General features: G+C 37.4%; 2 protein-coding genes across 2 annotated transcripts; both read right to left on the bottom strand.

The window, feature by feature from the left end:
* Window positions 1-1,185: 1,185 nt before the first annotated feature.
* On the bottom strand, window positions 1,186-26,955 carry LOC144629121 (melanocortin receptor 5-like). Its single transcript, XM_078487316.1, has 2 exons — window positions 25,417-26,955; window positions 1,186-1,229 (listed from the first exon to the last, which is right to left on the bottom strand). The coding sequence occupies exon 1, from the start codon at window positions 26,914-26,916 to the stop codon at window positions 25,975-25,977; it is 942 nt and encodes a 313-aa protein (XP_078343442.1). The 5' UTR covers window positions 26,917-26,955; the 3' UTR covers window positions 1,186-1,229; window positions 25,417-25,974.
* LOC144628455 (melanocyte-stimulating hormone receptor-like) lies at window positions 8,106-9,890 on the bottom strand. Its single transcript, XM_078486550.1, has one exon. The coding sequence runs from the start codon at window positions 9,644-9,646 to the stop codon at window positions 8,708-8,710; it is 939 nt and encodes a 312-aa protein (XP_078342676.1). The 5' UTR covers window positions 9,647-9,890; the 3' UTR covers window positions 8,106-8,707.
* Window positions 26,956-27,039: the final 84 nt, after the last annotated feature.

The raw sequence follows: 27,039 nt of genomic DNA, 5'->3' as shown, positions 1-27,039 counted from the left end.
TATTTCAGTTTAGATTGGTCCTTTACTTCAATTCATCAAAACTTTACAATTTTCAAAAATTTTGCGTGGCTCTTAAACGGCTTCAGAGAATTTTTTTTTAACTTTGCAAAAAGTTGTATCTTAACATGCTGATCGTTATTCAATGATACAAAATGCGGGTCACCGGGATTGTTTTTGAGTTATAAGCGCTTAAAGGGAAAATGCTATGGTTACCAGTGACGTTATGAAAATGACCCCAACTTGTTCAGCGATGATTGAACATTGGTTTGATATCATTATTGTAGCAGCAACTGTTTAAGATTCGTAGTACTGACGTTTAAGAGCTAAAAGGTGTTGGAAACCGTTGTGAGCCTTCTTAAATAGACCTGTTTCTTTTTCAAAGAGAAACAGTTTGGCATTTGGCTTGAATATTAAGCAGTATACAATACAGCTGTGTTACTCCATCTCGTTTAAACAATTATCTGTCAGTCATGAAAGCTTACGGCTTTTTATTGTGAGAAATTAAAAACGGAAACTTTGATCATCTTTTGACGTAATAAATTGAAAGCTTCATACGTTATAAATTCACGAGTAAATGGTTTAATGATGGAAAAGAGCCTGATGAATAAAAATAAATGACCTATCTTAACCGAAATGAACTTGACAAAAAAAATGTGTCGATGTTAAATTAGTATAAACATTGTAGTACTTTGTCATTAGTTGCAAAAAGAGAAGTGATGTTTAGCACGAAAACACTGACAAGTGCGAAAAGACAAGAACAGATATTTTTATCGATGCTTTTAGCCCACTGCTTGATGATATTGACTCAGTTATTAAATAGGCCTATAGGCCCGGAAATATGTTGGTTTGCGGAGGATATAGTGTTTGGCGCTAATTAAGTGCTAGTCGTTCAAGTTAAGCATGTTTCGGTGTCCCCAGCTTTAATACATGCAATTTTGAAAAGGAACTTAACTCTTTAAATGCCAGTTATATTGGCAAAGGAAGTTTCTACCTCTATTTGATAAATTGCTATTGACAGAAGAAAAGGGAACTCGCTCAATATTTTCAACAACTGAAAACGAGGCACAAAAAAGTATGGCGAGATAATAATATACAGAGATAATAAGATCGGTGATCATAATTTGATTTTTTTAATCCAAGTGGTTAAAGAATATACTTAGTAGCAACAAAAGCTCAGTGAAACGACAGTTAGTATCTCGGCTCCGTACGATAAAATGGTTAAAAAACGTCTCCTTTTAGTTCTGCCCCACGTCGGTAAAGCTTTTAATTTCTAACAGTGAACAAAGGACCATTTTTAAGTCGTGAATGCAATGAACGACTTATTGCGGTTTGCTGGAGAAACTCAATTAAATTTGTGTAAACTCCCTTGGTAACCTGGCAATTTTATATTAAGTTTAAATTAAGTTCAAAATGGCGGACGAACGTGGACAAGGGCTGGTTTCCCGAGTTGTAATGCGAACTTGTGGATGTACATCAGGAGAATACGAATATTTTTTCCTTTCTGGAAGGAATTTTTCTAGTGAGGCCAGTGCTCGAATCCACATTTACACACAATGCAACGGAAAGGATGGCCAAGGAAGCAAGAAACTTACACGCCGATCAAGAGCTTATTTTGAAAGTCCGCGGATATGAGATTATCTTTCATTGAAATGCAATCAAATAGTTGGTAAGTAATAAATCACCCTAAATAAGGCTGTATTTTCCGCTACAAATTAGTCTCACTCAGCAAGATTAAACTGATTCGTTTAGAGATATTTATAGTTGGCTTGCTTTGTCTTTCGGTCGATCATTCATTTGCACGTTCGTCAAGTTTTTGTATCTAGTAATATTTTATATTCGTTGTCACACTCTCGTTAACGAAATTCCCAAGTACATCTATCTCGTGACTTAAACTTAAATCAAAATGTCCTTTGGCATTCGTAGCTCATTAGGTAGCAAGCCTTATGTGAATGATAAATTTGCTCTGCCGCTTTTGAAGGCAAAACTACATTTGTAAACACAGTATTATGCATCAGTCCCTTACAATTATTTTTCTTCATACACATGGTCTGTCAAAAAAGGGACATATTAGTTCAAATGTGGTAACTGTAGTTCTTCAGGGGTGTATCATTGCACTCAGGTAATTTTTTGCTTTGTCAACATTCACTGAGTGCTATGGGGTAGACATTCAAAGAAATACTGAGAGAGTACTATTGTTTGCGGCTATTAATTTATTTTTTCTGAGCAAGATTTAGCGACTTTTTTTGGAAAATCCCTATATTTTAATATAGGGATTTTCCAAAAACTTCAAAAAATAGTAATATCGTGTAAACCAGCTTTTACTGGCCGGTGATGAACATATGGCTAAGATGAAAATAAATGTTCAGTAAAAGAAAAAAACTACCGTTGTCTCTTGACATTGAATGAACATAAATTGCATTGCCTAAAAGAACAAAGTTACCAGTATCCATTTTTGTGTTCCATTAGGGTGGGAAGGGGGTACCGGGGAGGTACTTGAAATTTGACCAAGACAAATTTTAGCAAGTACTAAATTAAGCGATTTTTGCCCAACTCACTAAAATCGCTAAAATGTAATATATAGCCACTAATATAACAATAGTAACCTTAAGGTTGATTTCTGTACATGTCCTATGCCCCCCCCCTCCCCCCCAAATAAATGCATGCAGTCATCTCAGCCGAAAAGGAACCTGGTTGCATGTCATGTTGATAAATAACAAATTGCTTACACTTGAATGGTTTGTTGTACGTGTTGTCCTACAGATTTATTTTAACAAGGCACATAGAATTTTGAATTAATTTACAGATTCGCCAAAACAATATCCTGCAATACAGCACATCACTGAACTCTGCATGGGGCTAGGCTGTCAAGAGGTGTGGGCTGAAATGAAGATCCTGCAGTAACTTGTATGAAACACATGATCAGAAAAAGAATTTTATTTCAAATTTACTCTCATTTCACAGACAGTGAATACTGCTCTCTATAAATTGACTTTTAGCAGACTGTAAGGCTTGCAAAATAAAATATTTGGAAGTTATTGTTATTGACCGCTGAAAACAAAGAGTAAAAGGTAAACAAGCTTTAAGGTTCAGATCCAACATGGCCACCAAATCTATGCAGAACGGCTGGCACTGTATAGAGATTATTTAAAAACGAATTAATAAGGCTGATTAAAATGCATTGATGATTTTCGTGGCATGTAAAGGGGTAAAGTAAACTTTTTTGTTGCAAGTAAAGGTACCAGAAAAGGAAATAAGCAGCAGTTTTCATTTGTTACATGTATCAGGCCTCTAAATTGATAATAAATTATGTTGACTTTACTGTTTCCTGCCAATTTTAATTCTTAGAAGTCACATGTATGAGGCATCTGTTAGTTTCTTTTAATCATTTTCCTTCTGTCACAGTGTCTGCCATTCTTTAACAGAGAAAAATGTATGTCAAATAATACCACTGTCCTGTACAAAATGGCTGAGTTACCTGGTTATTAATTAAAGAACCCTTTAGCAAATGTGAAACAGTTTGGTGAAAAAAAAATCCCTAGCTTCTTTCCATTACCAGCTTCGCAGCATCTTAAGGTACCTCATATCTTGTTACCACTATACGTGTCTCTCTCAGCATTAATTATTTTGAGCTCTGAAATAATCTTCACTTCTTAGCTGCTTAGCTAGAAGGCCTCGATGGACTACTGGATGGTTAGTTTTCAGTTAGAATATGGGGTTGTTTATCACTTACCAGCTAGAATTTTAAACATGACTCAACTATAACGTACGTTTAACAGATTTCATAGACAATTACAAAAATTGTCGTTTGTCAGCATTCATTTAAAATTTATTTTGGCTAATTCTGGGCTATCAATTTATAATATACCACATTCACGACTTTGCTCATAGAGCCTTTGATTTACATAAGGAAGCACAATAGTTGCTTTCTGACACATGTACAAGATAAAAAATGTTATAGAGAACCCATTTTGCTCTTTTATAAAGTGGAAACAGACTTAGCGTGCTAGAATGGTCTTGTAATATTTGCTTGTAGTATAAGGGAATAATGATGTACTACTCCAATATATGTGTTTCTTGATTTAATAATTATAAATCTCCTAAACGTTTTTAAAACTTGTAATTTGCCAGCAATGTGATTTCTATGAACAGTATCCCACCATACTGCGAATAGATCAGAGTTTTCAAAACAATATACAAATTAAAAAAAAAAAATAGGTTCTCTAAAATATCGCTGAAAGGAAATACGCCTGTTGGTCATATTGCATGCTTGCTTGGTTTAGCTCGCTTGTGTAGTTTTTACGCACCTTTATATACAAGTTTTGTAAGTTGTTTATTAAAGTTGTCCAAATTTTACCGACGGTACGACATTCAAAGCTCAAGCAAGGCGAATGCTTAGCATCAACTGCATAATCAACAGCACAACTGTTTGATCGTGTCCTTCGCTGCCTGTCTCACTCCTTTGATCTTCCAACAGTAAAGAATCGGGTTCAGGGATGAGTTTAAGTAGACTAAAGTAATCGTAACAAGCCAAACCATGTAAAGTGTTAGTCCAGTTTTCGTTGTATTTATCAGTATAGTCACAACGAGAAACGGAACATAACAAGCCAGTAACGCCAACTGCACCCACGCTATGCTGGACACTGACATTTTGTATCGTGCTATATTCCGAATGGAATTCCTCCTCCGTTCGGTTGTCCTTGGTGAACATGGTCTTGAACTTGAGCTTGATGCTGTCGTAATGTTAAATAAATCTTAGTGTAGGAGAGGATCGAGATTATTAGACAAAGTACACCGAATATATAGATTACAATCCAGGAAATACTATGACTCCAAAAATACACCGCTCCGCATGAAACACTAATTACAGAGAAGCAAAGTATGACTGCACGTGTTCTTCTCAAAGTTGCAACGTGTCTGTATCTCAAACCCAGCAAAAGTGCGAGAGGCCTGTCCACACTTATTGCTTTTGATGTTAAGATCGACATTCCACACAATATAATGCTTGTAACATGAATTCCTTCGCCGATGTAGAAGAGGAAATCCCATGTTATCTTTCTTATGTCGAATATAGCAAAGATAAAAGTTACATATAAGGGTTGTGAAATAAAACCTACACAAAGATCAGTGACCGCCAGGCATCGAAACAAAAGTTTTGTTGATGAATGGAGAGTAGACTCTTTTTGAAGAGAATTGAGAATCAGAGCATTGCCCAGTGATGCGGCGATGGATAGAAAAATGTTTAAGGTTGAAAGCAATATAAGTACGCCTATCGGCCATGATTCTGCACTCGTTTGGTTCATCTTGCTTGTGTAGTTTCCGCCTTCCAAAGTAAAGTTCGTCATTGCTCTTGGTGGGTAAATTTCTTCCATTTGTTCATGGCGCAAATTAGTTCCTAGATGCGAAGACTACAATATTTGTTACTACAATTTTAGTTTCTGCCTGATGGATGTTTGACAGATACTGCTTGTATTTCATTATCTACAGGTACAACGTTAAACCTGCATTTAGAAGATGTCGTAAAATGTGTATTCGTTAAATCGTTTGTTGTATTGCAGTGTTGTCGTGGTATGGCTGCATAGATGTGTTTTAACTCTTCAAGATTTAATATTAATTATTTGCTCACTAATGAAATAACTTAGGTAGCTCACAAAGTCATAAAAGTAGAATCTAATTACGCCATCGCTAACCTTCAATAATTGAAAGGTTGTTAACAATCTATCTTTGATCTGCCAAATCTTCACATATTGAAATAACGGCCACGTGAAACTTGTGGACGGAGCAGAAGACTAATTACAATCTTAGAAGGAAAAATTGCTTGTCAGTACCAAGACCAAAGACTGATTTTCTCAAAAAGTCGATTACTTATGAAGGGGCCACATTATGGAATTCTTTGAATAACGAGGCCCGCCTTAAAGAATCGTTGGCAAGTTTCAAGGGTGCTTTGAAAGTATTAGGGATTTAGAGGCTGTGTATTTTCGTTAGTTTGGAATGCTTAGTTTGTAGTCTTTATTTGTTATTTAAGGGTTTAGTTAGCTTCAATAGTAATTTGTAAACACGACCACATCAGCTATGCTGCAAAACATTTATCGTGTATAAATAAAAGCTTTTATTATTATTATTATTTATTATTTAAAGACAGCGGAAAACGCATCCACGAAAACATATAAATCCAAAGATACTGTCGATTAGAAAAGAAAAAATAAATAAAGAAAGAAAGAAAAAAAGAAAGTGGCTTTCTCACCAACCTAATTATGTAATGACTTTAATTATGTCGATTGCAAAGTTGTTTTATATTGTTGATAGAGTCATTTTAGTTTCATGCAGAACGGCTCCCTTCACTTAAGAGGATAAACGAGTATAACGGCGAATACGGTAGTTATGGAACTTGCTAAAATGTTTGGGGTAACCTGCCACGGACTATAGACACATTCTAAAGAAAACGCGAGAAAAAGAAAGAAAATAAAAAGCCTAACGGGAGGATAACGCGCGAACCATCTGCTTTTTCTGAATGTGTTCCGGTTTTCGTGTGTTCCGTGTTCCGTTTTATAATATACGCTATAAAGGTTTTCATTTCATTTTCCTTGGACGAAATTTCCGGTACCCAAGTAACGACATGTGCTGATCCATTATCTGGAGAAAGGTTTTCATATGTATACAGCTATTTCAGTTAACGTTGTCCGGATCAAAGGTAAAAGACAAGACTGAAAGGCAGTATGGGTAGAAGAAGAGAGCAACTGCGCGTGCTGAATACCAAAATATATAGTAACATGACAAACGCGAATTTGCACGTTTTCTTTCTCTTCAGACATGTGAAACAAGGTGCTTTTAGCCACACTGACAAATGTCAGAGCTAAGCGATAGTGAAAGTAAAGCTACAGGAAGGCCTCCTGAAAAGAAAAACAAACTCGTGAATTCTCCACGTGCGAAATACAAATTTGTGCATTTAATGAAGCTTATATGCAAATTTGTAGTGAATACCCAGAACGCCATACGGTATTGCCTTTTAGCTTTAAGCTTTGACCCGACAACTTTTATTGAAATAGCTGTATTTAATAGTTGGAAACATTTAACACTAACAGAAACTTAGCCATTAACAATCATTCAAAAGTTTGGTAAAGAAGGCATTAAGGCCCCCGGTTTTTTTCTCTGTGTAATCTAACATACACAAGTAAAATAACATCTGCGAGACGTGCACATCCAAAACATAATGACAAGCTGTATCGATGACTATTGTAGTTTGATCCCCTTTTCCGATCGAATGTTTTCTTCCTAATTCATCCCTCTTAACTTAATGCTACAAATTGGAAGCTTTACGGAAGTGTAGGCAGGACTAAGAATACGTTTTTTACCCCTTTTTTCGTACGGAGCCGCGATATTGTCGCGTCACTGAGCCTTTGTTGCTACTAATTAATATATTCTTTATGTATGTATTTAGTGCCTTGTTTTCAATTTTAAAATATGTTCAGTGAATCTTCTTTTCTTCTGTCAATAGTGATTTATCAAATGGAGGTGGAAACTGCTTTTTCGAATAGTTGGCATTTAAAGAAAAATAACCCTTTCAAGCTTGCACGCAATAAAACTGACCGACACCTACCGACAAACACTAATATATAATCTGTAATCCAACATAATTTCGGCATACTTTACGCATATTTAATACCTGATTCAATATCGTCAAGTAGTTGGTTAAAAGCATGGGATAGCAACAGCTGTTTTTTTCTTTTCGTACTAGCCAGTGTTTTCATGCTAAACTTTACTTCTCTTTTTGCAACTAATGACAAAATACTTCAATGTGTACCTTAACAAAGACACACATTGATTGCCAGCCGAATTTATTTAAGTTTACATTGGTCCCTTAGATTGATTCATCACGCTCTGCACCATAATTAAACCTATCACTCATGAATTTATAACGTATGAAGCTTTTTACTTTTACTTAAAAAAGTGCTCACAAAGTTTCCAATTTTTAATTTCCAATATATATTTTTAATGTAGATATGTACGTATGCTTGACCATTTTACTTAATGTTAAAGTTAACCTCGCGTGAGTTTCAGCCCGTGTAGTGAATTTCAAATGTTGTTGGCGGCTAGCTTGTTGGCAGAAAATAATTTTATCGGCGAAACAACACAACCGTCAGAGGAAAAACAACAGCCGCCTAGCTAAAGGGAATTATTTTCTAACTATGGAAGATTTTCATTCTCACCGCCTTTATCCGCAACGTCTCATTTATTTATATTTGTGAGTTTTCAAAGTATATAGAAAGAGGCAACCAAAAAATGATTAAATGTGTAGGAAATAAAAGCGCATTAGTTAATGACAAGGAAAAATGAATATCAACGAGTGCCTTTTTATTCCAGAATCCATTTCTCCCTAACAATTTATTTTTCCACGCCAAATACTGAACATTGTGGTAGTTTCTCTCTCTCCTTCACTGCCTGTCTCACTTCTTTGATCTTCCAATAGTAAAGAATTAGATGACCAGCGTTATGGTAGCTACCCAAACCACGAAAATGATTAGACCATTTGTCATTAAACTTGATAGTATAGACAGTATAAGTCACAGCCGAAATTAAAAAAGCAATTTTAACCTGAACATGGACCACTAAATACGTAACATCTACAAACTACAAGGAATAAGCCTACAACTGTACACATTGCAGTCAATGTTCACAAACACTCTTCAATGAATCTACTTTACTAAAAGATCTAGATTGATTTACAGCAGATTAATTGTCTGATCTTGTCTTTCGCGGCTTGTCGCACCGTTTTTATCTTCCAACAGTAAAGAATCGGGTTTAGAGATGAATTTAAGTAAACAAGAGTTCCTGTAAAGTAGAATGTTATTTCAAGCTCATTTCCAAACATCATTTGGCCGTATGTGTGTAGTATAGCAAATATTAAAAATGGAGCATAGCAAGCAACTAATGTCAACTGCACCCATAATACGCTGGAAACTGACTTCTTGTATCGTGCGATGTTCAGTGGAATTCCTCCCTTGTTAGGTTGTCGTTTGGGGCCGTGCACTTGAAATTGATAATGTCGAAGCTTGAGATATATCTTCGTGTAAGCGAAGATTAAGGTTACTAGTGAAAGTAATGTAAAAGCAAAGTATACAGAAAAGGCAGTACTTCTATTCCAAAAGTAGATTGATGCACACAAAATACCCATTAACCAGAAACATACTATAAGTGCACGAACTCGCCTTAATGTTATAATGTGTCTGTATCTCAGCCCCAACAGCAGGGCAAGAAGTCTGTCCACACTTATTGCGGTGGATGTGTAGACCGATACTCCACACAAAATGAAGCTTGAAGCATAATCTAACTTGCCGACATAGTAAATTATTTTCCAGTTTATTCCAGTTACTATAGAAGACATGAGCGAGGTAATATTGAGTGGATGCGAAATAAGTCCAACACAAAGATCAGTGACAGCCAGGCATCGAAACAAAAGTTTCATTGGAGGATAAAGAGAAGTCTCTTTATGAAGAGCCACAAGGATTAGGGCATTGCCCAGTGTTGCGGTGATGGATAGGAAAACATTCAAGACTACAAGGAATAACAACAAGCTCGTTGGCCACGTCGAGGTGCTTGTTTGGTTCAACTCGTTTGTGAAGTTGTTGTCTCGCAAAGAAGTGTTGGCCATTATTCTTTGGGTCAGTTCTTCTAAAGTTTTTCGGTGCACAAAGACGAGAAGACTTTATCTACAATTTCAGTTCCTGTGTTTGGATGATTGACAGATAAATATCTGGTATATGCCCTGTCCTTCTCGATTACCGTTTATATTGTAGTTTTCACCTAAATAAATTATTTCACTCCGAAGCCACTTGTATTGAATTACATACAGGTACCACGTTAAACGATGTATTGAAGGATGTTAACTGTAGCCTTATGGTGGATTTCCACTGACGCGTAAATTTTTACGTGCGTGAAAAAAATTAGAGACAATGTATGAACGGCCTGCGTAAACGTGTACGCAAGCCGTTCATACATTGTCTCTAATTTTTTTACGCACGTAAAAAATTACGCGTCAGTGGAAATCCACCTTAAGAAAGTCGAATGCGTATTCGTAAAATCGGTTGCTGTCTTGCAGCCTTTAAATAATTATTTTTGCCCACTAATGTAAGGCCTAAATTTGTAGTTCAGAATAAATTAAAGGAAAACATAATTATACAAGTGGCTGCCAGCTTAAATTAATACAAAAGAATTAAAGAAAAGTCGCTTCAATTTGTTGTTTATTAGGCAAACATTTGAATGGGTAAAGTTATAGCAAGGGGTTAGATCTAAAACTGAAAAAAAATAAATAAATAAAAAAATAAAAAAATAAAAATAGAGCACCTGGCTTGGCTAGTAACAAAACACTTCCAAATCAAATGTCAAATTAACTAAAAGCATACTATGCTTTTAGTTAGAAGTTCTTGTCATATAGTCTCCACGATCTTTTAATTGTTAATTTATAAACAAATGAGAAATAAGAGAACAGTGAGAATGGTAAATAAACATAAAATGCATCGTTTTCAACTATTTATTTTTCGTGAATTTTCTCAGAAATAGTAAATATTTAATCATATATTTTTAAATTCTGCAACGACATCGCTTGACGGTTTTTTTTCTTTTTTTTGCTACTTAACGGTCTGCCAAATTATCGCATCTTGAAGTGACGTCTCGTAAAACTTCGCATTTATTAGTGATAGGCGAAAACGTGTAAATCCTAGAATGCTTTTAAAAAGAAGAAAATATAAGAGATAATAATTTGAGAATGGCTTTCTTTTCTTCCCCGATTTAAATATCAGCTCGAAAGAACGACAACTGCATGCCCATTTATAGAGTTTTATTTTCTCCCTGTTCAAAACTGTCACGATTTTTATGTATTAGATGCTGTAGTTACCAACTAAGTGTTTTAGGCAGTATCTGTCTGTTTAAAATTTATTTCGGTTGTCTGCAATTGTCAAATAATAGGCGCTTATAATAAGTTTTCAATAGCCACGCATTGTTATTCAAAGAACGAAAATAAACTACAGCAACCTAAATAATGGCATCTATATAGCTATGATCTGCTGAATCATTATCTGAAGATATGTATATCAGAGTTGGAGACGAATTTTCGAGTCTGACTTTTATGAGATATGGCTTAATTTTCAAAGTGACATATGTTTCTGTAGATTGTTATTATAATTGCAAAACTTAGTCGAAAAAAATTATACTATGTTTGGTAATGAAGCATTTAGAATCCGGGTGACTATGGCGTACGATCCCCGCCAAAATTCATTGTTTGGATTTTAACCTCATCATTTAAATTTTCAACTTCAACAATTGAATTTTATATCAAAATTCAAAATTTTACACCCTTCTTTCAGATTTCACATTATTGGAGATGTGTTGTACACTTATCTTTCCTTTTTTTAACTCAACGTTTGTACTTGACCTTGCTCGCTGTACATTTTTAACTCACTGAGAAAATTTTCAACTCGACTTTTTAATTTTTGTTTACGCTTCAGTGATCATTTGTCGAGACAATAAGCCTTTGTCGGGGAGGGAGGGGAGAGGGATATACCTACTCCCCAGGCTCTTTCGGCTAGATTCCTGCCAGGACGGTGATTATAGTAGAATGTTGCTTCGATCGGAGTATTTAAATCGTACTCTTATAAATTTTGGGGAATTGCCATAATCGCCCTAGCATGTTTATCGAGTGCACAGCAATCGAGCGTTCCTACATACAGGACAGACCGTTCTTTCACTGGTCGATCGCAAAGGTCGCCCTCCTTTTATTGTATCGGATCGAGGATCAACTGATTTTCCTGGTAGATAATGGGTTTACAGTACCTAAAATCAGTGAGCTATTGGGAATTTCAAAAAGGACGGTGGAAAGGAGGATATCTATGTTTGGAATCAGGATATCAAGTGAGCTATTAGGTTCTTGGTCTTGTCTTGGTCTTATCTACCAGGAAAATCAGTTGATCCTCGATCCGATACAATAAAAGGAGGGCGACCTTTGCGGTCGACCAGTGAAAGAACGGTCTGTCCTGTATGTAGGAACGCTCGATTGCTGTGCACTCGATAAACATGCTAGGGCGATTATGGCAATTCCCCAAAATTTATAAGAATACGATTTAAATACTCCAATCGAAGCAACATTCTACTATAATCACCGTCCTGGCAGTAGGCATAAATAGATTGTGCTCGGCAACTTTTGCGCAACTTTTAGCGTTTTGAGCAACTTTCTGTAGTACCAGCAACCTAGGGCAACTTTTGCCTTCCTTGGAAACTTTTGAGCAACACATTGACATAAAACCTATCCAAACCATAAAAGGTCGTTTCATTTCGAAGGATTTTTTTTTAATCTTATTTTTATTATTTTTTATCTATTTTTTTATTTTTTTATCTATTATTGAAGAGTATATTGATTACAACAAAGTATTTATATTTATCATATAACAATGGATTTTTGGCCTCTTTTAATGATTGTAAGAATATTTAATGAAAATGTTTTAATGGCAACAAACAAACAAACACGTTGAGTATTTATCTAAAACAAAACGACTCTAGAGCAAGCAACTTTTCTACATTTTGGTGGCAACTTTTTGATATTTGAGCAAGTTTTGGGTATATGGTGAAGCAACTTTTCCAGAATTTACTAGCACAATCTATTCATGCCTACCTGGCAGGAATCTAGCCGAAAGAGCCTGAGGAGGAGGTCTATCCCCCTCCCCTCCCTCCCCGACAAAGGATTATTGTCTTGACAAATGATCACTGAAGCGTAAACAAAAATTAAAAAGTCGAGTTGAAAATTTTCTACGTGAGTTAAAAATGTACAGCGAGCAAGGTCAAGTACAAACGTTGAGTTAGAAAATGGAAAGATAAGTGTACAACACATCTCCAATAATGTGAAATCTGAAAGAAAGGTGTAAAATTTTGAATTTATATATAAAATTCAATTGTTGAAGTTGAAAATTTAAATGATGAAGTTAAAATCCAAACAATGAATTTTGGCGGGGATCGTACGCCATAGGTGACCGGTAAGAGTAAATTGCATGGGTGGTTTGGATTGTTCCAATAGGCTAGTTTGTAATTTGAAATAAACTAACCTACACATGTAAAATAACATCTTCTGAAGACGTGAACACCTGGCTTGGTTAATATAGCTTTGGAAAGACAACTATTGTGTTATGATCACTTCTTCCTCTTTAATTACATTCCTTCTTCATTTCCCTTTGTTTAGTGGTGCAAATTGTTGTAAGAGGACAACACTAAGAATACATTAATTTTTAATCATTTTGTCCTATAGACACAATCTAAAGAAACCGCGAGAAGGCGAAAGAAAGGAAAAAAAAACGTAAGGGGATAGCGTTTGAACCAACTGCTTTTTCTGTATGTGTTCCGGTTTTCGCGTGTCCCGTGTTCTGTTGGAGATCATTAGAGACTGACTGTTATGAATAATTTTCAAAGTGACAGATGTGTCAGTATTGCAAAACTTAGTCATACATAAAGGATATTTATTTTGCAAAAATAAATGGTTTTATGTAGCTTGTTTCGTAAGTCTTTACCAGCTTCCGGTGAAATTCTCTCCAACTATCACTTCCGGTTACATTTTCGCGGGCTTTTAGGTTATGAAGGCGCGGTTACATCGTCTTTACGCTTATGGCGTAAACGAGTGAAGAAAAGTTTCCCCTCCCTCCGCTCCCTGCGTTCTGTTGTTGTTGGTTTGGGTTGGCTGGTTCTCCCTCACCTTTGCTGGTATAATACTTTAAGGTTTCCATATTTTAAGCTTTCTATCCTTGATATAAAAAATAAACGGCCACACCCGTGGCCAAAATCTGCCAATCAAACAGAGCTTTGCCAAAGCAACACATACATACTTGTTTATATGCATGGCATCTAATCTAGGAGGAACAGGATACATAAACATTCATTCAAAAGTTGCCAAAGAAGGCATTAAGGCCCACGGTTCTTATTTGTAAATATTCTAACCTCATGTAATAACATCTCCGAGGCGTGTACATCCAACTGGAGAACATAATGACAAGCTGCAACCTTGACTATTGTATTCTGATCACATCGTCGTCTTTTCTGTCTATTTAGTCCGCTTTATCTAAAGCTGCAGGACAACGCAAAAAAAAAAAATTGTTTTTTTAAAACCATACCACATGGTATTGGTGTCATTTTTTCTTATTTGAATACTTAGCTTTTAATTAATTTTCATGCAATTTCTCCGCAAGGCTCTTTCAGGAAATCCTAGATTCAGTCAAGAATGAGAACATTTTAGAGACTGAGAAAGTAATACATTTGAGCTTGTCTGAAAGCGACTTTTGAGCACGACTGTTTGTGATATTTCGGGTCCTGCTTATTATTACCTAAGTCAGTGACCGTGGGAAAAAGTATGTGAACATTAGAATTGAAGTTTCTTTTGTTGAAGTTTACATCATTTCGGGGCTGAACATTGTAAATAACTAATGGAAGCTGGCTGTTTAATGTCTCTGCTTAGTATGGATTATTAAGCTGCAGGAACAACAAAGTTGTCTGATTGTGTCCTTCAGTGCTTCTTTATCTTCCAACAATAAAGAAGAGGGTTCAGAGATGAGTTGAAGTAGACTAGAGTTACCGAAGCAAAATACAACACGAAAATTATTTTCCCTTGGAACATATTAACCCTATTCAGACCGGGCTTTTTTTGGATCTTTTTAGAGGGGGGGGGGGGGGGGTGGCGGATACCGCCCCCCGTAACTTACAGAATATTTAAGCAATCACAATGAAACTTACAGGATATATAGTATGTCCGAAAATCTAACTTTTGGTATACATCACGTGGGATGATGACGTCACATCACGTGACAATAACATCATAATGCCAAAACATCCACCATCTTGGATCCGCCATCTTGGATTTCGAAATTTTTTCACAACGTCAGAAAACCGCCCAAAATTACTGGAAAGTACTCAAAATCAATAAAAGTGTGCTTAAAATCCGTAAAAAGGTGAAAATGATTGCATTAAAGTTATTTTTCATTAATAGAAACACGAAACTTTCCAATTTGGGAAAACATGCCTGTCAAAATGCCGTTGCCATGGTGACGTCAAGTTTCTAACACAACAAATTGCCCTACCAAATCATTTCCAGATAAATTTTAGATTAACTCGCAAAGTTTGGTAGCGTTTGGTTGAATCTTGAAAAAGTTATAAGCGTTCAAAGTCAGCGCGGGCACTTTCCGCCCCTCCCGGTCTGGATAGGGTTAAAATCAATGAAATTTCGTGAAATTTTGTTTGTTCTGGTTTATAGACAAATACTATTATGCCAGGTAGTGATACCAAGTCGCACATACAAAATTTAGAATGAAATGCTGTAATTTAGACTGTTCACAGCCCTATATTTTCCTACTTTTCTTCTATAAGCGAACGGTTCACCGATCGCGAGAGACCTGGACGCTAGCGCAAAACGAGAGACGCGAGGGAGCAGAGGGCGGGGAACGAAAAATCTTTTCCCATGCAATAATTTCTTATTAAATTATTGGTATCAAACAGACGGTAAAAAATAACAATTGTAAGCCTAATTAAAAGCATTCATACTTGTATTTATGAATAAAAATCAACAATAAAAGGTTTATAAAAGTACAAGAAGAAATACTTTGTGGGAAAGGCCGGGGCAGGGGGGCCTCTCGGCGGAAAATTTCATTGCTGTTTACTAGCTAAAAATAGGTTATTGGAGTTGGCACTATATCAAGAATTGATTAGTATGCGAATGCTTGAAATCCTGCAAAGTTTGGTGCTTGTATCAAAAATCGCACAATTCAGGAGCTAAGCCGCCGGACTAAAATGGGGGTCACCGGGATTGTTTTTGAGTTCAGTATAAGCGCTTAAAGGGAAATGCTATGGCTACCAGTGACGTTATGAAAATGACCCCAACTTGTTCAGCGATGATTGAACATTGGTTTGATATCATTATTGTAGCAGCTACTGTTTAAGATTCGATGTACTGACGTTTAAGAGCTAAAAGGTGTTGAAAACCGTTGTAAGCCTCCTTAAATAGACCTGTTTCTTTTTCAAAGAGAAACAGTTTGGCATTTGGCTTGAATATTAAGCAGTATATAATACAGCTGCGTTACTCCATCTCTTTTAAACAATTTTCTGCCAGTCATGAAAGCAAACGGCTTTTTATTGTGAGAAATTAAAACGGAAACTTGAATCACCTTTTGACGTTACAAATTAAAAGCTTCGAATTCATACGTTATAAATTCACGAGTAAATGGTTTAATGATGGTACAGGGCCTGATGAATAAAAAAAAGACCACTCTAAACTGAAATGAATTTGATAAAAAATGTGTCGATGTTAAATTAAGGTAAACATTGTAGTACTATGTCATTAGTTGCAAAAAGAGAAGTGATGTTTAGCATGAAAACACTGACTTGTGCGAAAAGACAAGAACAGATGTTTGCATCGATGCTTTTAGCGCACTACTTGATGATATTGACTTAGTTATTAAATAGGCCTAAAGGGTCCTGAAATTATGTTAGTTTGCGGAGGATATAATGAGTGTTTGGCGCTAAGTGCTAGTCAGTCATATTAAGTGGCTGTCCAGCTAACAGCGGTCTGGCGATTTTCGGGTCGCGAGTAAACCTTCCCTTTATTTTTTGTGACTGAAAAGGACTTAAGGTGAAATGATTAAAATCGATCTAATTTTTTCCAGAAACTTTTTCTGTGCTTCGCTACAGGACAAAACGTATTTTACTATCTGAGAGCGGTTTTCAGGGTTATTCGATGGCCAAAATTCGGCGATTTTAAAAGCCGCGTTTCTTCGAAACGGATAAATATCGCTAAATTTTAAATAGAACATTACATTAAGCCGCATTTACTTTGTCTTATCAAGGAATATCGAGTTATTTGATGAAAAATTAAATTAACTTAATTAAATCAAAGACAACGCGGTTTGCGGTATCTTTTCTTGCATGACAGATTCCTCAAAAGTAAATGCTAAAATCTCCAAAGCGGTACGAAAATCACAGGTAAAATGCACTTCACAGCAAAGATCTAACCCTATTCTAATAGAAAATAAATTAAAAGGTCCGGGTATCGTTCTACTTTGGACGCGAACAAATGTTTTTAAGAGCTCATTTTGGCAATATTTACATTAGATTGCTCGTTTGACGGTTATGCCCAGCGCATGTGATTATAGATAGAAATATTTTATCCAGCAGCTCAGAGTCTTGCTGTACATCCTCGAAAAACGAGTACTTTTGGTTTTTATGGCCGTTTTAGTTTGTATAAATAAAAACGGCTGAAATGCCATAAATAGGAATCGTTCGTCCGCTCGCACAATATGCAAATTTTGCTCATTTTCAACAGGGTTGTCGATTTCAGCAAAGTCAAAATTATCTCAAAGATTAAAACTTACTTTTTCTCAAACGTTTTCCTTCTTGAGTTTAGACACACGGCAACTGGAGGCTCGTAAAAAAGACAGATTTTGACTTCGTTTTTTTTATTAATAAGTTCTCTTCCCAATGTAATGATGTCATTTGCAATGTTGATGTGTTGTTGTCACGCAATGTACCCGAGAGTGCGAGACATGGCGTCTTCAACGACATGTTTCATGTCGGCGAAGGATGAAATTGGATGTGGGGAAAATAACGGAGAGACAAAGTTGGTGCCTCTAAGTGAATGCAAAAGTGATATTACGGCTCACCTGAGGAGATGTCATTTAACAAAAGAAGACATTTCAGAAAGCGAACTTATTTTACTACGGGCTGGCTATTTTAGTAAAACTGCCCAACAAGTTGAAAATATGTTTGTGTGCCCAAGACATCGTGCGAACCTTGGCAAAGACTGGAGAAATCAAACTGGCCGCACAGCATGCCATTATCCCGATCACAAGGGTAAGCAGAAAAGTGTTAAAAGTGACAGAGTCGTGACTGTGAAAATTGCACGAGAAGTGATGGAAGTTTTTGACGTTGCTATTCCTGTTGGATCACGTAAGTAATAGCAAGAAACAACATTTTCTCCATTCTTTTTTCTGTCTTCTCTAATGACATTCACACAATACGGGCATAATATAGTTCAAATCACGCATCATTGTCTTATTTAACCAAATTCTATATAAAGGATTAAGGAATTTTTTTGCGTTTTGAAAATTACCTGCGCTTAATTAACTCAGTGTATTTGACACTTTTCAATGTTTTCGATTTTGCGTCGGTTTTTGCTCATTCCTTTTACAGCTCAAACGGACTATAGTTTCAGTTTATCATGCACCTACCCCATCCATCTACGATGTTTATAGTTAACATGTAGCTGAGAGGGAAGTATTCTCCGTTCTTTTTCATTTTCCCATAGAGAAATGCTATCTGTTGCCAAAATTAAAACTTCTCTTAATTTAATTTACCAAACTTTTAACTCCATTTGATTTCTTTTGTTTTTTTTTGTGTACCCTTGAACCAAGCTGGAAACAATAAATGGACTTGAATTCTCTGTGATAAAATTTAAAAGAAAAGATTTTTAAAGCCCATGTTTTCATTCAACTGAAAGAAGAACAACTAATTAAATTATCAAACGGTCACGAAACTGGAGAAATCAATTCAACTGGAATCATTCTGTCCGTTAAATTCGTTCTGACAACCCAGCATCAATTTAAAATTACCTATTAACAAATAAGGTAAGCTCTGTATTCTACAAAACCCGAAACCTTTCCTGTGATCGATAAAATGCCGAGAAGGTCGGTGCCGTTGCCGGGGCCAAGGCCGGATTGGGGGCGTGCACTTCATAAACTGTTATTACATCTTCCTCTTTTTTGTTTTAACTGTTTTTTTCCTTTTTCCTTAAAATACTTTTTATTGTTTGTAATTTCAGAAGAACCAGAATTTCGGAAATCATTTAACTTGAGAAAAATAAAGAAAAAAAACGAGGTAAAAAATACATGAGAAAAAAATTTAAATATAACTGGCCTCGACCCAGGCCCATGCCTCGGTTAGAGTGGACTTTTTAACCGACACGCCTATTTTTCACCGATAAGGCGTCACACGTGCACTTCTCTCATTCTTACGCAGGTCTGTTTGTATGTTAAATAGATCAATTAAAAAACGTTCTACAACATGCTTCTGTTTCAGCCTTGTGCAACAGCTGCCGAAAGAGTCACAAGGAAAGATTAAAAAACGAGTGGAAATGGCTGTATGAGGGGGTGGTCGAAAAACCAGAACAGTTTTCGAGGTATTCTTTCTTCTTCTTTTTTTATCATTGCAATATTTTCTCAGTAGTTGTATTGATACAGAGGTGGCGTAAAAGAATTTCCATGGCGAATTTGACACTGCAACAAACATATTGTACCACAGCCTGCACAACAAGTACATAAAAGTTTATTTAGCGCCATGTTCAGTTTTTCAGTTTTTAAGGCATGTTAAGGTTGAATGGGGTTAGCAGAAAGAGGAGGAGCGTTATTAGTCTGGAGATAAGAAAAGAGACTAACAGCTGAGGTGTTGTGCTATAGTACAGTAATGAAATCTGGGTCAAACCATAAAAATACGACAAGGTACCGTCCTAAACGTTCTTAAGTTGAGGAATGAATATGTTCTTCGGGGAACGTTTCAGTCAGTAAAATGTTTCATTTTTTAACTATTCTAGAAAATCTAAGCACGATGCTTACTTGGCGATGCGAACTTGGTCACCAGGCACTCCAGGACCAGGCGTCAGCTCGTCAGATCCGCCATGGACACCAGGCCAGTGGCGCGAAGAGGAATCTGATGGTTCAGCTGACGAATCGACACCTGACCCACTCAAGGTGTACAATGACGCAATGTCACAAATTGCATCGTTGACTGATATGAAAACAGTTGAGCAACTTACGTTCAGGCTTGCGTCAGATTGGGAAAGTGCGTCCGCAAATGAAAAAGCGTTGTGCGAAGAAAAGGTCGATGAAGCTTGTCAAGCTGTATGCAAGGTTATTGCCCCTAATGCCAGTGATGAACTGTTAAACGCATACAAAAACTCGTCGACGCTAGATAAAGGCGAAAACGCCCTGATAGCTGCATACAGACATGCCCCAACAAAGAATCTGAAAACACAAATTCTTAGTATTTACGCTTTGCAGTATTCTTTCAGTGAATTAAAAAAGATGCATGGCCACTTTGAAAATCTAAGTGATCGACAGATCAAAAAGGCCAGGGCCCACGCAAAGACAGTCGGTGCTGGATTGATTCTAGAGAAAGCTCCTTTCCACAGAACCCGTATCGATTTGATGAAGCTGAACCATTTCCTTTCATTTGCCGACCAACCATATTTTTACCAGGATGTTTCCTACGGGACTCGGACTTTAAAACTAGATTCCGGAGAGCAGTTAGTCATGCCCAACGTTGTGAGAACTGTCGCTAGATCAACCACGATAGCCCAATATTTCAGCCACTGCCGTGATGAAGAATTCGAACCCCTTGGACGGTCGACTTTGTTTCAGATTTTAAAAGTAAGGAAATCATCTCAACGGAAGTCCTTACAAGGGCTCGACAATACCGCAGCAAGTGGTGCAGACGGCTTCGATGCTCTGAATAAGATCATAGACAGGCTGGAGCAAAGCGGATCGCGGCCGGAATGGTGTCAAGCAACAAGGAAGGAATTGAAAGAAGGAAAGCGCTACCCTAAGACAGAATACCGAGCGCACTGTCGAGAAGGCGAGAGCCCATGCCCGGACCATTGTGGACGTTATGCTCTTAGTGATCCCCAGAGCACTGACTTCCAGGCTTCCTGCAACCACGAACACTATACACCGTGCCAACAATGCGAATCACTGAAAAACGCAATGATCTCCATATTGACAGAGATCCAGTCACCAGTAATCAGTTTGTATGGAGAAGACCAAAAGGAAGACCTGCTGTATGATGCCAAACAGGCACAGGATATGGTGCTTCAATGGAAGGCGCATATCCTTCGGGCAGAGAATCAAGACCAAGCCAAACAAGATGCACTCAGGTCTCTACCAAATGACTCTATACTAGTGCTAATGGATTGGGCGATGAAATTCAACCAAATGAAGTATCGAGAAAAACGGTCCGAGTGGTACGGCAAACGGGGAATGAGCTGGCACGTCAGCTGCGTCATCTCCAAGCCTGCAGAGGGTCAAGATCAAGAGATAGTATCGTATGTCCACCTCCTGGATAGCTACGCTCAGGACTGGTACGCAGTATGTGCAATCCTAACACACCTGCTGACGACCGTCAAAGCTGAACGACCGTACGTGAATACGGCCTACATTCGTTCCGATGGCGCTGGATGCTACCACAATAATAACTTAATTGCAGCTGTGAGCGACATTGGCAAGCAGGTTGGGATACGAGTTCTGAGGTAATTCCATTCCATTTGAAATAATAAAATAAACTATGGTTTTCCATGCTTGTTTGGAGAAGGGCTAAATGCTTTTAATAAGTTGATTATCCAACAAAGTCAGAATTCTCGCAACATTGGCTTGTAGTTATTGGTCAAAGATGCCCATAATATAAATCGTCCTCATGGAGTTAGTTCTAACTTCAGGCGCAATTTTTGTTTTATAACTGGAAGGCGATTTCGAATGAACTCTGAGATATACACATAAACCACTGCCTTATTCTTTCCGTCTCTTCCTGGGCTTCCCTGAGGAACTGCTTTTCCTAACTATTAAGTCTATTAATTAATCTCAAGCTCATTTATCTAGTGATAGTCAGTGATAGTGCGTGATATTTTGTGTCTAAATGAAGGCGATAATTTCCGGTTAGTTTACGATTTTCCGCTATCCTGAACCTTCATGTACTATTTCCAAAGCGAGAGCGAGTGTTTCATTGGGGTATCCAAACACCGAGACACCCCAATCCCAGGGCATATATGAGTTTATGAAATTGATCCGCGAGACTTACAGCTTTACAGGAATACTTCCATAGGATAGATATCTCTTGTATTTTGTTTTTCCAGATACGACGTTCCCTTTACGGCAGGTAAAGGGAACCACCGCAGCGGTGTGCGAATTAGATTGCAGCCAAAGTATTAAAGTTGACCGCGTTAGCAATTTCAGTTCATTCCATAATTTCTCGTATGAAGCAGAGGGTGTCCGCGTCTCAAAAGCCTATGAAATTGGCCCGGGAAAATTGATACCATGGTCGCAACTCAACGTTCAGAGACAAGGTCCAATTCTCGTGAGGGAAGTTAACGAACAAGGCTTCTTTGCTGTTACGCCCAGGCAAATGAAGCTGTCACTGTGTGAGACACAGGAGTCAGAGAAAGAAGCAGCATTATTTGAATGTAAAGAGCCTGGCTGTTCTTCCGTTTTTAAAACATTTGACGAACTACAAGATCATATTCACTTTGGAGAACATGTCTCAAGTGTTCAAGCGAATCAGGAAAGCATATACGATCGATTACGCCGAGACTGGGCGCTCAAGTTCGCAACAATGTCCATCGATTCAAGACAGAAATTGCCGCCAACCGAAGACTCTCGCCAACCTGACTCTCCCAGTGGTGTTTGCAAATTTGAGGCTAGTGGATGGGCCCTACAGAAGCCAAGGGGAGGCGGGACAAGGTTTAGCGAGAATGTCAGGTCTTACCTCACAGTACGATTTGATGTCGGCGCGCAAACAGGCCGGAAAGCAGATCCTGTTCAGGTCGCAGCAGACATGAGAACGACCAGAAATGCAGATGGCTCAAGAAGATTTCCCAGAGACGAATGGCTGACGAAGGAGCAAGTTCAGTCATTCTTTTCGAGACTGTCTGCACTCAGAAGAAGAAAAGGGTCGTCCGGAGCCGAGAGTGTTGAAAGTGATGACGAAGGGGATCTGCTTTTGCAAGAAGAAGTATCATTTCTGAATGATAAACGTCGGGACAAAGAGGTCGAGGATATTTTTAACAACGTGGGTGTAATGCATCCTATGATGTACGATGGCTATGATATATGCGAGCAGACCAAACAAGAAGGGCTCTCAAAATTCAATGTGAAAACACTGAAAGCCATCTGCAATCATTTTGAACTGCCATTCAAATCTAAAGATACAAAGGCTACCCTTGTAAACAAAATCACAGACATGGTGAAAGAATGCAGCTGCTGCCGCCCAACCACTGAATAGCCCTATAACTTTAAGGCCGGGGAGGATGTTCTCGGAAATTTTGGTGGGCATTTTACGTCGTTTGAGTCTGCTGTGGACAAAGTTTCCAAGCACCAGTCGAATAAATCGCAATTTCTAACTTGACAAAAACCTTGCCCTGTACGTAAGCTTTGTTTACCGATAGTTGTAAATGAGAAAAGGGAAAAAGTTGTGCATGCACGCGGTCATGTTCTGATTTGGAGTCGTTGTTAAGGATAACAGTTTATTAAATTGTATGTTTTAACGATAAGAGAAAGAAAAGTTACAAAATACATAAACCAGGAGCAAGGTGGAATTATTGTGTAAAACGCATGTCACGAAAACAGCAGTAAGATCGTTTTTGCGATTTTAGGTGAGCTCAAGTACCGAGTAATTTCTGTTAATTAATTAGTTTTAGCTACAAGTAGTGTGGTGTTTGCCATGTTCATAGGGGTGTGCCAAAACATTACTGTTGAAATGGAGAGGGAGATGCATGAATTTGATATTTTGATGTAAAATTCATTTCTTGATATTTTTCTTTTCCGGTCCTTGCACGGTAACTTTTTCTTAGAGCTCGATATTTGCTCCAAAAATCAAAAGCGCATCTGGATATTTATTTGGGTATTTGTCCACTTCCCCCCCCCCCCCCCCCCCCCGCAACACGGCCACCCCTTACTAAAAGAAAGCCATTGATATACGGATTGTCAGTGATGTTTTCATGTGTAATGCGAGATTAATTTAAATACGTGATTAATTTCGTCCAGGTGATACGATAAGGTTGGACTATAACTGAGTAGGGAAGAGCTTTATCGTTTTTGCGATGTAAACAAACAAAGCTGTAATCGACAGCCCGCTGTAAATAAGATACAGAATTTTTGTTTATGGCATTTTTTTCGCTTTAATGTTTTGTTTACAAACTAACAAAGGCTTAGAAAAAAACATGCTTGTTATTCTGAAGAGGCATAAAATGAATCTGAGATGTAAAGAAATAAATCTATTCAGTAATACAGTTTGCGTTGGACATTGCGTGTAACCGTCGAACGAGTATTTCTGATGTAAATATTGACCAAGAAGCTCCTAACCACTTGTTCGCGTGCGAAGCAAAATGATACCTTCACCTTTAAGTTTGTTTTATGTCAGAATAAGGTAAATGCCTCCAGTTGCCGTGTGTCTCAACTCAAGAAGGAAAACGTTTGAGAAAAAGTAAGTTTTAATCTTTGAGATAATTTTGACTTTGCTGAAATCGACAACCTGTTGAAAATGAGCAAAATTTGCATATTGTGCGAGCGGACGAACGATTCCTATTTATGGCATTTCAGCCGTTTTTATTTATACAAACTTCAACGGCCATAAAAACCAAAAGTACTCGTTTTTCGAGGATGTACAGCAAGACTCTGAGCTGCTGGATAAAATATTTCTATCTAATCACATGCGCTGGGCATAACCGTCAAACGAGCAATCTAATGTAAATATTGCCAAAATGAGCTCTTAAAAACGTTTGTTCGCGTCCAAAGTAGAACGATACCCGGACCTTTTAATTTATTTTCTATTAGAATAGGGTTAGATCTTTGCTGTGAAGTGCATTTTACCTGTGATTTTCGTACCGCTTTGAAGATTTTAGCTTTTACTTTTGAGGAATCTGTCATGCAAGAAAAGATACCGCAAACCGCGTTGTCTTTGATTTAATTAAGTTAATTTAATTTTTCATCAAATAATTCGATATTCCTTGATAAGACAAGGTAAATGCGGCTTAATGTAATGATCTATTTAAAATTTAGCGATATTTATCCGTTTCGAAGAAACGCGGCTTTTAAAATCGCCGAATTTCGGTCATCGAATAACCCTGAAAACCGCTCTCAGATAGTAAAATACGTTTTGTCCTGTAGCGAAGCAAAGAAAAAGTTTCTGGAAAAAATTAGATCGATTTTAATCATTTCACCTTAAGTCCTTTTCAGTCACAAAAAATAAAGGGAAGGTTTACCCGCGACCCGAAAATCGCCAGACCGCTGTTAGCTGGACAGCCACTTAAGCATGTTTCGGTGTCCCAGCTTTAGTGCATGCAATTTTAAAAAGGAACTTACATGTAACTCTTTAAATGCCAATTATTGGCAAAGGAAGTTTCCACCTCCATTTGATAAATTACTATTGACAGAAGTAAAGGGAACTCGCTCAATATTTTTAACAACTGAAAACGAGGCACAAAAAAGTATGGCGAAAATAATTGTTTTACACAGAGATAATGAGATCGGTGATCATAATTTGATTTTTTTTAATCCAAGTGGTTAAAGAATATACTTAGTAGCAACGAAAGCTCAGTGACACGTACAGTAAGTATCTCGGCTCCGTACGATAAAATGGTTAAAAAACGTCTCCTTCGTCCTGCCCCACTTCGGTAAAGCTTTTAATTTCTAACAGTGAACAGTTTTTACATAAGGAAGCACAATAGTTGCTTTCTGACACATGTACAAGATAGAAAATGTTATAGAGAATCCATTTTGCTCTTTTATAAAGTGCAAACAGACTTAGCGTGCTAGAATGGTCTTGTAATATTTGCTTGTAGTATAAGGGAATAATAATGTACTACTCCAATACATGTGTTTCTTGATTTAATAATTATAAATCTCCTAAACGTTTGTAAAACTTGTAATTTGCCAGCAATGTAATTTCTATGAACAGTATCCTCCCATACTGCGAACAGATCAGAGTTTTCAAGACAATATACATATTAAAAAAATAAATAGGTTCTCTAAAATATTACTGAAAGGAAATACGCCTGTTGGTCATATTGGCATGCTTGCTTGGTTTAGCTCGCTTGTGTAGTTTCTACGCTCCTTTATATACAAGTTTTGTAAGTTGTTTATTAAAGTTGTCCATATTTTACTGTCGGTACAATATTCAAAGCTCAAGCAAGGTGAATGCTTAGCATTAACTGCATAAACAACAGCACAACTGTTTGATCGTGTCCTTCGCTGCCTGTCTCACTCCTTTGATCTTCCAACAGTAAAGAATCGGGTTCAGAGATGAGTTTAAGTAGACTAAAGTAATCGTAACAAGCCAAACCATGTAAAGTGTTAGTCCAGTTTCCGTTGTATTTATCAGTATAGTCACAACAAGAAACGGAACATAACAGACTACTAACACGAACTGCACCCATGCTATGCTGGACACTGACTTTTTGTATCGTGCTATGTTCAGTGGAATTCCTCCTCCGTTCGGTTGTCCTCGGTGAACATGGTCTTGTACTTGAGCTTGATGTTGTCGTAATGTTACGTAAATTTTAGTGTAGGAGAGGATCGAGATTATTAGACAAAGTACACCGAATATATAGATTACAATCCAGGAAATACTATGACTCCAAAAATACACCGCTCCGCATGAAAAACTTATTACAGAAAAGCAAACAATGACTGCACGTGTTCTTCTCAAAGTTGCAACATGTCTGTATCTCAAACCCAGCAAAAGTGCGAGAAGCCTGTCCACACTTATTGCTGTTGATGTTAAGATTGACATTCCACACAATATAATGCTTGTAACATGAATTCCTTCGCCGATGTAGAAGAGAAAATCCCATGTTATCTTTCTAATGTCGAATATAGCAAAGATAAAAGTTACATATAAGGGTTGTGAAATAAAGCCAACACAAAGATCAGTGACCGCCAGGCATCGAAACAATAGTTTTGTTGATGGGTGGAGAGTAGACTCTTTATGAAGAGAATTAAGAATCAGAGCGTTGCCCAGTGATGCGGTGATGGATAGAAAAATGTTCAAGGCTGGAAGAAATACAAGTACGCCTACTGGCCATGATTCTGTGCTTGTTTGGTTAATCTCGCTTGTGTAGTTTCCGCCTGCCAAAGTAAAGTTCGCCATTGCTCTTGGTGGTTAAAGTTCTTCCGTTTGATCCTGGCGCAAATTAATTTCTAGATGCGAATACTACGATATTTGTAAGTGCAGTTTTAGTTTCTGCCTGATGGATGTTTGACAGATATATAT

The sequence above is a fragment of the Oculina patagonica genome, chromosome 10 (assembly GCF_052425735.1).
Source record: "Oculina patagonica isolate OP01 chromosome 10, crgOcupat, whole genome shotgun sequence".
NCBI classification, from domain to species: Eukaryota; Metazoa; Cnidaria; class Anthozoa; order Scleractinia; family Oculinidae; genus Oculina; species Oculina patagonica.
Note: the sequence above shows the minus strand (reverse complement) of the source record. Positions and strands in the feature narration are given on the sequence as shown.

Excerpts from the sequence above, each read along its gene's own strand:
- LOC144628455 (XM_078486550.1), bottom strand. The coding sequence starts at position 9,646 with ATGGCCAACACTTCTTTGCGAGACAACAACTTCACAAACGAGTTGAAC.
- LOC144629121 (XM_078487316.1), bottom strand. The coding sequence starts at position 26,916 with ATGGCGAACTTTACTTTGGCAGGCGGAAACTACACAAGCGAGATTAAC.